Here is a 16620-nt window from a genome sequence, read left to right on the forward strand (position 1 = left end):
GAGATACTAATGAAACCAGCAAAACACATTTCCCAACTAAAATAAATAAATAAATAAAAAAACAAGGATAATTACCGTCTGCACTTTGCTTGGCACTGTTTTGCCAGCTGTGTTTACAGCATATTGTACAGCTAATGTTACATAAACCCGCCTGACAGATAATGTCAGACTTAGTCATGCAGCATATACAGTACAGTAAAGCCGATAAGGAAAAAGAAAAAGGCTGCAATTTGCAGTAGAGAGCAGGCAGGGAATGTTAATTAAACTCACTCACATTGTTGTCTGGATCAGTAAATTAGCTTAAAGATTTCCACACAGACCCTGTTTCAGAAAAAGCCCCAAAACAAAACAGAAAAACAAAACATGAAAAGACTCTTTTCATACTTTTCTTAGAAGTTTGAAACGGAAGTCTTTATACTAATGCGCCGCATTCATTAATCTTATTTTGGGGAACATTTTTTTTTCTCAAAGTACATTTCTTACAGACAAATATCACAGACTCGCACGGCAAATTATTGCCTTTTATTCAAATATACAGTGTAATGAAGCAACATGGCCTTTGCTCCTAATAATATGTTATGTGTGGTGAAGCACATTACCTAACCCACTTACACAGCCTGAAACAGATAACCCTGGGTGGGAGACATCAAACATAAAGTACAGAGGGCTTAATTGATTTTTTAAAATCCTGTTTATAACAGCATAACCAATGCAATGATTCATACAGCTCAGTGAAAGCCTTCAGGCAAGAAGTTGACCTTGTTTGCAGACTTCCTTTTTACTTTTTAAGGGTTTATGAACATGTTTTCATCTTTAGGAGTGCAGTCATATGCTAAGCAATTCCTATATGATTCTGGGCTTTTTTTGCTTTTCTTTTTATTTGGCAGGAAGTAGGCTTACATATGGATGCACAGCTGGCCGAGACAAACAAATAACACCAAAGCAGGAACTGCTAACAGACAAAGGTATTATAGGGCAGCGGTAATCACGTGGTGCCCTTATGGGAACGCAAAATAAATCTCTATGTGTCTTTTTTTCCTTAAGGGAAACAGCACAGAACTCGCAATGAGTCACTTCTACATTTACAGTCTTCCTTCCTCCTCGACTAATCAGTTCAGTACAAAAAAGGATAAACGTTTTAATCGTTGCTGATATTAAAAAGCCCAGTGACTTCCGATTTCATCCTTCTTGGTCCGTGTAAATTGAAGGCTGCTCTAGAGTGTGCATCTGTCCTTCAAGCCTGACAGACTTTCAGTCTGATCACAGATAACATTATTCAGATGTTTTTCACTCTGACTATATACTGTTAGGCATTATGACCAACAGGATCCATCAGTGTCAGCATGTCTCCTTGAGCTGCATGAACTATTCAGACTCATTCTCCATGTACTGCAGGGTTGCAGTTCAAGCCAGGTGAACTGGGCACAGACTTTAAAAGGCAGGCAGACGAGTTACTTAAAACCACCAAAGGTAAGGCACAAATCTGTGCTGGAGACCAAAGATGATAAGGTTTATAAATCCCTGACTCAGAGAAGAGTGCAGGTTTGAAAGCAAAATCAATTTAGCTTTTGCTTTTATTTAAAAACATAAAAAATAAAAGAGACAAAAATATCACACAAAAGCACCAGATAGTAACTTAGCAGGAGGCCCAAGGGGCCTGTTTAAGACACATCTCAAAAAGAAAAGCTGAATAAATAAAAATGAAATAAACATTACTGAAAACAGATGATAGATCAAAAAAAATAAAATATGAAAATAGCCTGAATGCAGAAAATGCACTCCAAAACAGACAAAAAATGTGAGAATAAGTGTTTCACAATAAAAGGAAAAACATTTTCTTATGACAGCAAATCGCACTGCAGCTAACTTTTGCACTATTGGCACACAGTTTCTGCAGCATTAGGAACAATGACTGAAAAAAAGGATACTGGAACCATACAAGCACAGCATTATGTGGAATCTGAATTCATTTCACAGGCACACTCACACAATGCAGACAATGTCTATCTGAACATTGTCCCTGAGAATTTAATTGTTCCTCTCTTCTAATTTACAACTGGCTGCCAGAAATGGGGCTTAAGCAGGAAGGCGGCAGAGAAATGAGAAACACTGCTTGTTTTTTCTTTGTAAATTTCGGAAATCCAACAAAATTATAGTACTGCAGTTTGCATTGTTTGTACTGGTCAATGGAGAGAAAAGACACGTGCTGGGCAATTTTATGCAGACTTTGTTGCCTGTGCAGAGATTGGACATATGTTGGAACTCTCCAGTCATTTTACACTTAAAGATTAGATCAGTCATGCCTGTGAAATTAGCTGTATAAAGTTTTGTATGGCTCTGAAGGAAGCATTGGAAGATTTTAGGTAAAAAGATTCATTATCATCATATATTTCATATCATATGACTATAATAAATAAATGCTACTCTTGATAGATTTTCCCCTTGACTAAATAAAACTTTCTATGTATCTTAAATCCTGAAAACAAGTAGCAGACCTCAATTGCCCTCCTTTAAAAGCACTATAGGCTTTAAAAATATCCCAGATTTCTTTCTTAATGCTGCAGCACCCTGCTCTTCCCCCATAAGTAAAAAGGCTCAAATAATGATCAATGATAATCATCAGGTTAAACTTTTTTTCTAGACTGAGTCTTAAAAATATGCCAATACAAACTGGAGGCATGGCCTTTGAAAGAAATGCACAATCTGGGCACTACTGAAGGATATGTAGAAACTGTAGTTTTACATTTATTAAAACTATTATAAACAAAACATTGACCATTGTTCTGTCTTTGTAAACTCTACAATAGAATAAGTGAATTAACTGCTATAATATTTTTCTAAATACCAAGCTTGTCAGTGTTTCACTCAGATACTGTCACAGATCACATTAAAGATGGGCACACCTTTATGCCTGAAAAGTTAAGCTAATACAAAAGAGTCTTAAACCTACATTCCTTTTACTGGCCAGTAGGGGGAGACTCCTGTGGTTGCAAAAAGAAGTCCAGTTGTAATTACGCAGGAAAACAGATCATGACTCCCTTTGTGACCAAACTAAACACTTTCCTGAGGATGTATTAGACTGGAATGCTAGTTTCACACCTTAATGAATACAGAGCAATGCTTATTTTGTTTATTATGGTCAGCCTATGTTAGAAAAAACAACCCCCCCCCCCAAAAAAAAAAACAAAACAAAAAAAAAAAAAAACAGAAGGTCTATAAGTATGCAGCATCCCTTGATCTGAGTATCAGATCTGGCTTGTCAAGTCGAGTTGATGCAATGCTTATGGCGGAGAAATTCTCTGTTTGAGAATTTACAGCAGGACTTTCCACACCAACAGTAATGTCACAGGAGCCATGTGCATCTTTACTCGAAACTCTATGATCAGTGAACATTTACTTGCTATCTATTCTGAGGAGCGTGATTTGAGCATTTGCTAACAACTCAGGGTTCCCACGACAGAGAGCCCGAGCCAAAGCTCAGTGGTGCACATTACATTCCTCTGAGGGGTCTCTCCCCAGGCACAATTTAATGGCCAACTTGGCCATTAGAGCCAACTCACTGTTCCCACAGATGTCCCCATGGCTTGGCACATGGGCATCCATGCATATGCACACACACTCTCCTTTGGCACAATACACTTTTCCAGGCGACAGAATTTATGGGCTAATAATGGCCTGCTGCCTAACTATGGTGTGTTTGCATGTGTCTGTCGGCATGGTAACATGTATGCTGCTCACATGTTGACTGAATCCGAAATCCAAGGACTGTGGGCCAAAACTCCCAAATCATACTTTTCACACGCTAGCACAGCCTGAGAAGACGTCAGACATAGAGCGATGGGAGAACGTCTACTGGCTTGTCTACCTGTCTTGGTAAAGTGAGTTTAAACCGAGGTGCCATCTAATTACATGAGCTACACCAATATTTTGCAAGTCTTGTCGAGAAACAGTCTTACAAGTCGCAGACGGGAGATGATATGCACTTCTTCTACTGCAGGGTATTGCCTGATTTCATGGCATTTTAGTTTTAGAATAAAATTAAAAATTTTAACTATCGAGAGCTGGAATTAGGAGACTGAGGCATGGCAGGTTTCATAGATGATGCAATGAACCAAAGTGGATTTTCTGCACCATACTCCTGTACTCAGGGAGTTACTAAAAGAGCCTCCATACCTTTGGCAACCACTGAGTCCAGATGGTGGGAATCTGGAGCACTGGGCGGGAGGAATGGAGCAATAGAGGGCGAGGGAGGGAAGGAGGGATAGAGGATGAAAGGGAGTGGAAGTAGGAAGAGGGAGGGAGCATGAGCAATAGAAGGCAAAACCCCAGCCCTGCTGAGAAAAACAAATGGCTGGAGGGAACTAGCTGCTTCTGTCTCTCTGTTCTACCTGTTTCCCCAGGAAGGGGATTTATGGCACGCACTGTGTGTGTGTGTGTGTGTGTGTGTGTGTGTGTGGGGGGGGGGGGGGTCAAGCTGGAAAGGAGGATGAGAGAGTGGGGTTTGAAAATGAGAAAGATGAAGAATGTGGAAAAGAAAATGGACACAGAGAGAACTAAAGGCTATAAAAAAAATCAAGTGCAGCCAAGGTATGATTAGAACGCAGAAAGAGATAGAGAGAAATAGACACTATCAAAGAGAAGAGCGACCTAAGTGCCAGAGGATCAAAGTGACAAATACTCCTCCTGTGACCCTGCAGCTCCTGTCTCTAATAGGAGGTCTGGGGGATTGAAACCTTGGCCAAAGTTCCTGAGGACTCTCAGTGTAGCCAAACTAATTTTGTCCTGTCATAACAAAAGACTGGGAGACGATCATATGGATCTCACAATGGAGGGAAATAATGTAACAAAAACAGATGAAAGAAGGTAAAAGAAAGACCTGACATAATGGACATGCCTAATTCAGATCAGCAATCTATGATTTATCTTTCCCTTTAGTCTTCTTTATATAAATTGTCTATCATATAAAGAGGCAGACACACACCCCAAAACAATATGAGACAAGGCCTTCTAAGCTTTTTGTTCAGCCAATTGCATCTGTCAAAACAACCCTTTAATTATCAATTGAATAGCGTACTAAAAAAATCTTCTGTTGACATGCCAACGTATGGTAAAAGAATAAAGGCTAAATGACTGTTATTAAATGCAGCTATCTGGATCAAACACAGTGACAGGCTTATAGCACTAATACCAGTATGGAGTTATGTTTCTGTGAGAGAGAAAGAGTGGAAGTAAGTAACTTAAGATAAATGACCATTAAAAAAGAAACAAAAGAAAAAAGAAAAAACAAACAAACACAAAATCGCTCCTAGCTTAGCTACTCCTAGTTTAGCAACTATAGCGCTGGTCATTTGAGGTCTGTGTAGCTTGAAATTTCTCTACATGTTGAAACAGTAAGCAGGAGGGCTCCTAGTAAAAAAATATTTCTGGGATACAGAGCTGGGCAATAATCTTGTTCTTTTTAGCCACGAGAAAGACAAACTTTAACACTGCTGCTATTAGCCAACTTTACTGGCTAACTAGCATGTGATACTATACTGTATTTCCAAAAGTATTCATTCACCTATTTAAATAATTGAATTCAGTTGTTCCTGCATGGCTACTGGTGTATAAAATCAAATGGCTAGCAAACTGGTTCTAAAAATATTTGTGAAAAAGTGGGTCGCTCTCAGGTCACTCAGCGAATTCTAGCGTAGTTTCGATGGGATGCCACATGCACAACAAATACAGTTGTGAAATTTCCTTGCGCACCCCTTACTGTTCCAACATGAGTACACAAAGAAAGGTTCTTAAAGACATGGATAAGTGTGGAAGAACTTCACTGGTGTGGAAGAACTTGACTGGCCTGCACAGAGTATTGAGCTCAAACTGATTAACAACTTTTGGGACAAATTAGAGTGGAGACTGTGAGCCTTACCTTCTGATCCAGCATCAGTGTCTGACCTCACAAATGCACTTCTAGAATAATGGTTAAAAAATTCTCACAAACACACCCCTAAAGCTTGTGGAAAGCCTTTCCAGATAGATGAAGGTGTTATATCTACAAAGGGTAGATTCATATGCATGTAAAGGCAGACGAGTGAATACTTCTGGCAAAGAAAGCAGGTGTGGAAAGAGTAGCTTAATGTCAGCTACATCCTCTTGCTTCAGATGAGGGAAATCTTTAGCTCAGCAACATCATTTAAACTGCAGTAGTGTAGGATTTCAGTTTGTTTATGATTTGCTGTTATTGGTTGGGCTTCATTATTGCTCCTTGTTTTTGACTAATGTAAGGTTGTGCTTTGATTCCTGTTTGTTAACATAAATTACTCCAGTATTTTGAGGGTTTTTTCTTTTGTTTTTAAAATGATAGTTATTGGTTAGTATTTATAGAGATTGTTATTTACCTTTCATTACTTGTGTTTTCTTTGTATATTGGTTTACTCTTCTAGCATCTGCAATGTTCTGTGTATCATGTGGACTGAATTTTCTGTTTATTTATTTTTTTGTTACTTGCTCTCTTGTGCCTTCTTTTGAATTATACTTTCTATCTGTTGATTGTCTTGATTGTGTACACCTGTGTCTGGGTTTACACAGCTGTATTCACTTCCCTTGATTGGCCCTTGGTGTCTCTTTGTGAGAATATACAGCCCTGGCTCTCTTTTGTCTTTGTCACTGTATCTGTGTACCATCGCTATGCTCCTCCTTAGTGTCTAGCCTGTTAATTCCTGGAGGTTTTAGCTTTGCAGTTTGGTTCCTTCTGGATCTTAAAAAAATACCTTCAACTTCTACACACAACTTAATAAAAGGTTAGTTTTTTGTTTACTTAGGTTTTCTGAAACTCTTGGATTTGTATCTAATTCTAACCAGTATTCCTCTGAGATTTGATCACATTTATATGCATCCTAAAACTAAAAACCTTTTTTTCCCCTTGTAATGTTAAAATTGAAACATACTCCTTGAAATCCCAACAAAAAGAATTAATCTTCAGCCGTTTAGCATATATAGCCCATATTTGCCTGGAATATTAAAATGACATCTAGCATTTTCGTACATGTCAGGAAGCTAAAGTAGCTGTGGCTATCCAGCTACAGTTGATGCAATCTGCTGGCAATAGCAGTTATTCAGCTGAAATAAAAGTCTACCTCTGTGTGAAGTGAGGGGTCTTCATTTTGAAAATGACTTGTGCTGTTTCTCACATTGCATACTCCTGCTTACTATTTAAGTGTGACTACATGCTGGGAAAAGGTAAAAAAAAAAAAACACTGACAAAATTACCTGTTAAAAACCCACACTCAAAAGTTTCCACTTTGACTACAATGGAAGGAAAAGACCACCAAGAATTTTTATCCACGGCTTCTAAACTAATTGTAATGCCACGTTATGGCTCGGTCACACGAAACTAAAAATAGTATGGCAATCTCCATGCAACTGGTGGACATTGCCCACCGATTGCATTGAGTTTTTAATAACAACATCTTTGCACAGGTCGCCTGGTGTGAAGGAACCTGTCTCTAAATTGCTCTCCAACTGCTTACCAACTACTTCTATTCTAGTTACATAAAGAAGCAGAAACTATGGCACTTTTTTAAAGGAATTTCTGAATTTGTGTTTTACATCTATCTGGTTCTGGCTGGACTGCGAATGGAAGTAGTTAATATGAGTTTCTGTTTAATTCATCAGAGCTAAATGTTGTAAATTTCTATTTCAGAAAATGCTACCCTGTAAAAGTATGCATTACACAGATAAGCATGCAGTATACATTTTGTACTGGAACTATACTAACAATATTAGACACAGTGACAAATCATTGTTCGTTCACCATGTGTCAAACAAATGTAGAAAAGCTAACATAAAGAGGAAAAGTAACTAAACCAAGCGGAAAAAGATTCTAGAAGAATAAAAAAGGAAATATGAAATGAAATGGAAACTTTTTTTTTTTTTACCTGTAACCTGGAAAGTGCATTTGCCTGCTCCAGCCTCATTGATGACATTACAGGTGTACTCGCCCCAGCCATCACGATTTAGGCTGCGGATGGTGTACTCTGTCTCATCTCGCTGGGTGTCAAAAGCTCCCGCGTGGAGCAGCCGGTTAGAGAGAAGCCACTCGAAGCGCAACACACGGGAGGGGTGGGCTCGCAGCACTCTGCAGGTCATCACTACAGGCCTTCCAAGACCCTGACGCATCTCCATGAAAACAGGCTCCACTGTTGGAGGGTCTGAGCAGGAGACACAAAAGCTCAGGAGAGTTCACAGATATTTGACAAGGACAGAAAAGTGTGTCAAGGATGGAAAAAAAAAAAATAGAAAAGAAAAATACTTTGGATGAATAAAGACAAGAAGAGTGAGGTTAGGGCACCAAAGTGAGAGCAAGGACAAACACCTGGAATAAAGAAAAGGTGATACATATGACATGAATATAACCTTGCATATTTAAAAACACAAACCAGGACATTTATTAAAATGTAAAAACACGTGCACAATGATTTCAAGCGATGTAGTTGATGTTCACTGAGGATCTACAAATGACAAAGCTGAAAAGATGTTTTTTTTTTTAATTAGAAAAAAACCCCAGGTATTATAATATGAATGTAGCAAGTGAAGCAGCGCAGAGAGAGAGAAAAAGGTGATATTTAAGCAAACTGTAGAAAACAAACTAAACTGCAAATTCAATACACTTCACCAACAGATGAAAAATGAAAACAATTGTGGAGAGACCGGTAATAGCTGCCAGAAGATCAATTTTGCAAAACGACTGGGACAACTTTTGAAACAAAAACCAGTTGAACTTCACAGAAAATTGGTTATCTGGATGATAAAATACACCTGAAACTTTCAGAAAGTAAAATTAATAACTTATTTGAGTAACTGACAGGCTTTACCTCATCCCCCCCAACACAGAGTACACAGTGGTAAATAATTTAGCCACGTTTCAGTAAGCGAAGTCAGGAGCTAAACGACCTTGCTGCAACCCCGAACTTGAATCTGCAAAAGTTTAATATGTGTGGGTGATGTTTTGCAAATGTTTTGCCAGACTGTGTGCACGGTGACACGTGTGGAGGGTTTTTTGGATGAACAAAATGGGTGTAAGCACTTGTGTGTGGAAGCACTGAAAAGGTTATGAATAATTTCCCCATTTTAAGCGTCTCTGCTCCTGACACGCTCATACAGATGCTTGACAAAAGTCACGACGGGGCTTGAAAAACAACAAGAATCTGGAGGAGCAGAGACAGAATGACATGGAGCCCCTTAATTGCCTGAAATTTGCATAATTCCTGATGGAGTAAAGGAGAGGCGGTAGCTATAGCCAAGGTTTGCTGTTTTTCAAAATGTAGTCTGTTACAGATCACTGATTACCTGATTGAAACTGTAATCTGCAGCATAATCTTCGACATTATTCACACTCGGTAATATAATCTAATTACTGAGCCTTCCATATTTGATAGGGGAATGCAATTAAATGAACAGTGTATTAAAATTTACAGGATATAATTTGATAACAGTATTAACGTCATTATCCACAACCTTAATCAGCCATTTTTTTTTTCATAGGATTCGCAAAATTCTGAGGCTTTATTTTGACGGTTTGAACGTTGAATGTGTTTTCAGCAGAACCTTTTTTTCTCCACTTTTGCACTTAATTGAGTTTGCTTCACCCCAGGATCTTAGAGCAGGGGCACGTCTACGAGGCCAGTCAAGTGTACAGGGAAACGTGGGATGTAAACATCATAGTGAATGCAAAATAATACACTGGCATAAAACGGTCCAAAGTGGGATTTTCCATTCTTGCCCTCAGTGCTAATTATCTCTCAACACACAGCATCCTGCTATTCACTCATGAGCCACAATGATTAATGACACACCATTAGATCAGATAATGAGTGGCTGAAATGTAAAAATAACCAAAAAAACCTCATAACACTAGGTGATGGGAAGAGTAAACACAGATCTTTCAAGAGGTTTGGACTTAATGGAAATAGAGATACAAGTTTGTCTCCTTCACCTGATTTTGTTCACGGAGAGTAAAGTGGTTTTCACCACCTCTGAATGAAACAGCAATCAGTTCCTTCTTCAATTGAGCATTGCCTGGGCTTTTACCCAAACCCAAAAGGCTTATCTCTGACTCCAAAAAAGGTCTGGAATTCTACTTATCACATTAAAATTGTAGGTTTGTGTGGTGCAGTGAATCACAGTTAGCTCCGCAGCCTCCCTGAGTGGCACTAGACCAAATTGCAGTAAGTGCAGTTCCACTCACACAGAGAGACAAATGAAGATGCAGCAAATAAAGAAAAAAGAAAAGGGAAAATCTCTTATATAACCAAAACATCCTTTAAACAAGGGCACATGCCTCATCACCCCCTGTGCATTTCCTGTGAAACAGCTGCCCGGCGAACTCGAGGAGAAAGGAGCAGAAAGGTCCTTTGTGATATTCCCTGAGCAGTGCTCGCCATGGTTAGCGTAGCAGTGAGGGTGACGTGTGCTCAGAGTTGCAGTAAGTCGCAGGCTCGGGGAAAACCCTGAGCGCTAGCTGAAGTGCAATCCATCATCAGTCACTAGTGGGTACCTTGACAGTAATGTGGAGAAAAACAACATTTAGGAGCGCTCAGGTCTTGTCCCCATGGTCCATGAGCACGGACATCTACAGGGAGGAGGCCTGAATAAAGACTCACGTGTACCGAGAGGAAGAGGTGTGCATGTTTGTTTTGTGCATGGAAAGCTGAGGTGTATTGTGTCCACCTACGTTTCTGAAATAGTGTCCGCTTGACTGGTTAACAATAAACTTGAGCTTCAATCAAAATGGATTCCATTTTTCTTCTGCCTGTTTTGAGTGGGGAAGTGTCAGACGTTTATTTGGTCCCTATTTTTCTTTCATCTATTTTCTTGTCTGACAGTAATTCCTCAGGGCAGCCATTTTACATAAAGTTAAAGTACCCATACAATGATACAATTACAAATCTTTCATTCAAAATTTTAATTAAATGAGGCAACGTGAGTTTTAAAAATGTACTTCAAAGAAAACAAAAAAAGGCAGCATAAGGAATGCCCCAGACAAAATCTGTGACATTATTAGTCTAAGTTCCTCCCCCCAAAAAGTAGATATTAAAAACATTATGGATTCTCCAATAATGAATGACCAGCACAAACAAATAAAAAAATGGTTTTCAGTACAGGAAAGGTAAAAAGATATTGACTTGGTTGCTAAAGTGAATGGTGTATAGTGTTAATTTTCACTGCACTATTAACCTGAGATAAAACCACAGTTATGTTGGTATTATCTGATTTGTATCTGCATACTAACATCTAATTCTCGGGTGTTCAATGTAAAAATAGTTAAGACCATCACCAAAACTCAACGTTTCATGATTTTACCCCCAATAAAAAAGGAGCTGTTGCTTCTCAGTCTTGATAGGTTGACCAAAGTCAGTGAAAAAAAGTTGTGGAAATCTACATTATGCGAGATCAAAAATAGGGAAAAATGTTAAAATGCAGAGTGCCCTCTCTGCTACTGAGGTACATATAGCGTGGTGTAAAAAAGTGTCTGCCCCTTTACTTGATTTCCTAGTTTTTCATATTTGTCATACAAACACACCATGTTTCAGATCACCACACAAATTTTAGATATTAGACAAAGATAACCCAAGTAAATTCAAAATGCAGTTTTTAAATGCTGATTTCTTCGATTAAAGGTTAAATGTTATCCAGACTTACCTCGCCCTTTGTGAAAAAGTAATTGCCCCTGTTGTTAAAACATGAAGTAACTGTAACCACATTTTATGAAAAGCTGAATTCAGTTTCACTAAACATGCTCAGGCTTGATTACTGGCAGACCTGTTGAATAAAGAAATTACTCAAATAGAACCTGTCTGACAAAGTGAAGCAGGCGAAAAGAGCTCAAAAAGCAACACATCGTGCTATGACCTAAAGGATCACCTGAGAAACAAAGTCACTGACAGCCATCAGTCTGGAAAAGGTTACAAAGCATTTCTAAGACTTTGGAACTCCAGTGAACCACAGCGAGAGCCATTATCCACAAATTGAGAAAAACTTCGAATAGTGGTGAAACTTCCCAGGAGTGACCAGCCTACCAAAATTACTCCAAGAGCACATCAACAACTCATCCAGGAGGTCACGAAAGAACCCATAACAACATTAAAGCACTGCAGGCTTCACATGTCTCCGTTAAGGCCAGAGTTCATGATTCAACAATAAGAAAGAGACTGAGCAAGAGAAGAATTGAAGGAGAAAAACACTGCTGACCAAAAATGTCTCACATTTGCCAAAAAAACATCTTGATGATCCCAGAAACCTTTAGGAAAATATTCTGTGGACTGAGGAGACAAAAGCTGAACTTTCTGGAAGGTTTGAGTGCTGTTACACCTGGAAAAGGAACATCATACCAGCAGTAAAATATGGTGGTGGTAATGTGATGGTCTGGGTCTGTTTAGCTGTCTCGGGACCTGGAAGACTTGCCGTGGTAAATGGAGCCATGAATTTTGGCGCCTACCAAAACATCTTGAAGGAGAATGTTCGGCCATCTGTCTGTGACCTCAAGCTGAAGCACACTCGGGTTCTGTACCAGGACAAGGATCCAAAACACAACAGGAAGACCACCTCTGAATGGCTTACGAAAAACAAAATGAAGACTTTGGAGTGGCCTATTCAAAGTCCTGACCTGAATCTGATTGAGATGCTGTGGCATGACCCTAAAAAGGCAGTTCATGCTCTAAAACCCTCTGATGCGGCTGAATTACAGCAATTCTGCATGGATAAGTGGGCCAAAATTTCTCCACAGTGCTGTAAAAGATTCATTGCCAGTTGTCACAATTTTGAAACTGCATTTTGTGTTTACTTGGGTTAACACGCACACACACACACACACACACACACACACACACACACACACACACACACACACACACACACACACACACACACACACACACCACTGTTGTGCTCTCATTATGCTACTAATATAGGTCTTAATAGCACATCTAAATTTATTGCAATTTAAGCATAGACAAACTAGACAAACCAGAAGAGGATTATGTGACATCGCAAGCGCTAACTGCTCAGATATTACTGATATGTTAGGCCCCAGTCACACAGGACTAGATACCAGCTGGCAGCGTTCTGGCAATATTTGGTCACCAGGGATAAATATGTATTATCGAATTGGTGAGTCATTGTTGGGGGTTGCTGGCTAGGTGAAATCAGTCCCAAAGAGGTGTTACCCTAAAAGATTCCTTGTGATGCCTTGGTTAAAAAATTTTTGCATGCAACATGCAGATAGAAATACCCGTAAACACTTGCTAACTTCCAGCTGGTTGGCAGTAAGACTTAATAAAGTGGAATGCAAACTGGAAACGGAGAATGATTGATAAGCACAACTTGTAATTTAAAGGAGAACATTCTCAATTTCCAGTTTGTGCTGCACATTCACTGCAAATGCAAACCATTAGCAACTGAATGTGACAGGTGAGACCTGAGTCTGGGAACCGCCCCTCAAGGGCGGAGCTGGTCTTTGCCCCTTCATAAGATCAGGTGTGGGCAATTAGCTATCCTCTAGCGAACCTGAAGCTGTGAGTGCTTGGTCCAAGCTGGGCAAGTTGGTGTTTTTAATTCCTTTCTATAAAAGCCTGATGCGGGTCCCACTAAACTTCTGTTAGAATGGTGGGAAACATTGCGTTCCTGTGAGAGTAGTGGACTTCACCGCCACTGACCCACATTTATTAGGGTGTGACGCAAACTTGTGGACAGAGTACAGAGCTGCTGCTTTGCCAAGTGGATTTCTGGCTGCGGGCAAAGGACCCGACACGTCACTGAATTTTAAACTGTTTTAACCTGGTGTAATTCGACAGACTGACTGCTGCGCCTGTCGATCATGTTTGTTTCTTGTTTTATTTTTCTGTATCAGTAGGCACCACAGATATTGATTCTTTTAGTGTTTTAACCTTTTTAATATATATATATATATATATATATATATATATATATATATATATATATATATTATTGTCGCAGACGGTGAAGGCGCTGCGTGGAAAGCAAATCCTTTTTTTGTCTCGCCGCTTTTGCATGCACAGCGGTGGGCCTGAGTGAAGACGGCACTGAAAATTTGCCTTTTTCTATAGTGTCTTTCCCATTTGGGGTTATGTGTGAGTTGCCGTCCCTTTTTAACCTCGATTTGTTCTTAAACGGTTCCCCGCAGCGCTTATCCTACAATCATACAGTTTTATCGTTTTTATTAAAGTAAAGTTTTTAATTGTTTTTAGGTGCTGCTGTTATACTGTTACTTTTATTTTGTATTGAAAGTAAAACCCTTTTTAACTGACTGTGCGCCTACGGCTCTGTCCTATTTTAAATAGGTACCTATCACGAGTCACAAACGGTAATTTGCTGGTGTCCAAAGCATTTGCAAGGAGGTTTTTCGTGCAGCAATTTTACCTGGCAACTGCTAGTCAACTCTAATATGTACACATTTTTCCTTACTATGACGTCACTAGGCCTGACTGCTAAAGCTCAGCCATGCAGGGGCTTCAGTAATTAATTTCACAGCAACTTCTATTAACATTCAGCAAACACTTGCCAACCAGTTGGGTAATTTCCCCCTTGCGACTTGTCGTTATCAGGTGGTTGCTGATTGACTTCTGGGCCTGTGTGACTGGGACCGTAGCCACGGGGAGAAGATAATGACTAGTAAACATGCTATTCTAGTGAAAGCTAACATGTTTGAAGATCAAGGGCATACTGGAATTATGCCATGATGATATAGTTATATGATATAGTTTTTTTGTTTTTTGTTTTTTTTTTAACCAGTGCAGGGGAAAAAATGGGTAAAAAACAAATGCCTTATACATTGGATTAGTTTTAGGTCATTAGATTAAGTCTTTGCTTTCATATAACACATCATATTTGATCTCCATAGGCAGTGATTTAAATAACAGTATCTGAGAGATTAGAAAGGCAATGTGTTGAAAAGATTTCAACACTGAAAATGTGGAAAAAAAAGTTGCTGAATCTGTTCAAACACCATTTTTTGTAAGGAGCCAGTTTCCAGAAAGGTTAAAATGTATTGTTATCCTTCATTGATATAGATGTTTGCGATGTTAAAAGCAGAATATTTACTTACAGTAGTGGAGTAGATACCTCCCTACATTTATTGTTTGAACTTACATGTGACATACCAGCGTTCAATTCAGAAAAATGTGACATTTTATACAACTTCAGCAGCTGTACGTGGGCGTATAAAAGCAAAACAAAAGCCTTGGGCTCAGATGCAACGAAAAGCGTTCTTGTGGGAGAATAACCTTTGTAGCATAGCATGCTTCAATATGAAGTCTTGATGGAGCAAAAAAGCATTCATTAGGAAGTCAAACAGATATATATGGAATATAAAATGATAACCCTGATTTATAATGAGCCTCTGTGTTGAATAATGTAGGGGACGCTTCTCTGCATCAGTACGCCTTACTTCCCTCATGCTACAGCCGCTGCAATCAAAAAATGAACTTGCGCACCATCTGCATTAGCATATTGTTATTAAAACATAGGGATAATTTATGAACCTAAATATACAATTAATGATAATCAATGTAGATTTTTTAGCGTGACGAGTGGCCTGGTGATCCACTAATAGGTTTAGCTCACTCAGTAACCAAGTTATAAATTATTCTGTCAAAGCCGTGCACAGGCTTCTGTTTACAACCTACATATTCACTGACCTTTTCTGGTGCGGATTCGATGCGCCTGATCAATTCAATATTGTTCCACAAAAAGGGTTATTAAAATTTCATCCCCAAATGCGTGGTGTGAGCACTGCTGTAATGTAAAAGATTAATCTGCTGGTGTTAAGTTGACGTTAGGCTAATGTGAGTCGCTCTAAAATGATTCACATTAGAGTGGGCCTCAGGGGCCGGCATTGCAGCCCTTCTTGATGCAGAAAGGAAAATTAATTAAAAACAATAATCGTGTAATTCTGCTCATTACTTTTGCCCAGGCTGTAACTTCTTTATCCCACTGTGTCTTTTTGATGTGTGTCAGATAGTCAGGTGCTTGCTCAAGGGGACTACTGCACGGTTGCATCAGGCAGGTGTCATGGGCAACGCAAGGAGCAACAGAAGGGAAGCCTGTATAAAAGATTCCTGTGCATCTGGGCCGAAGTAGAACTTGATAACTCACTCTGACAGACAGTGGTATCTAGGACAGAAGACCACTCTATACCTCTTCGTTTTCCATTTCTTTTTGCTTCTTCACTTCCTCTCTCTCAAGTCCCTGGACCATGCCAAGTCAGTTTGACTAAGAACATTAGGGTGTCACAGCTTGGGATTTGGCGTTTGCAATTCTATTAGAGCGTCGACTCTAAAGGCAAACGTCTTCCATTCCCTCTACCTCTCCTCCTGGCGTCGCCTCTGCCAGCCAACAGATGCAGGTTTTTACATATCAAAGCTGTTGACTTGCCAGAGTCATTTCTTCACGCCTCTAATGCTCTTTGCTTCAGAGGACTTTACCTCGGTCCCTTGATCAAGTTACTAAACGCGGCTTTGCACATGGCTCACCACCAAAGGCGGGTGGCTCACGCTGGGACCTGGAAATGCAGGCGAGAAAAGCATCTCAGAGGGATTGGCTTGTGCTTACACACCATGA

The 16620-nt window shown here is 39.5% G+C and overlaps 1 protein-coding gene across 1 annotated transcript in view; it reads right to left on the minus strand.

Moving 5' to 3' along the window:
• LOC146651871 (MAM domain-containing glycosylphosphatidylinositol anchor protein 2) overlaps positions 1 to 16620 on the minus strand; it is a 200936-nt gene that overhangs the window by 41975 nt on the left and 142341 nt on the right. The window contains exon 10 of the mRNA XM_085382565.1: positions 7923 to 8195. Within this exon, the coding sequence (XP_085238691.1) occupies positions 7923 to 8195 (273 nt within the window). The remainder of the gene's footprint in view (positions 1 to 7922; positions 8196 to 16620) is intronic.

Source organism: Rhamphochromis longiceps, linkage group LG15 (genome assembly GCF_057381845.1).
Source record: "Rhamphochromis longiceps isolate RC_006_pf linkage group LG15, R_longiceps_female_GT1.1, whole genome shotgun sequence".
Taxonomy (NCBI): Eukaryota; Metazoa; Chordata; class Actinopteri; order Cichliformes; family Cichlidae; genus Rhamphochromis; species Rhamphochromis longiceps.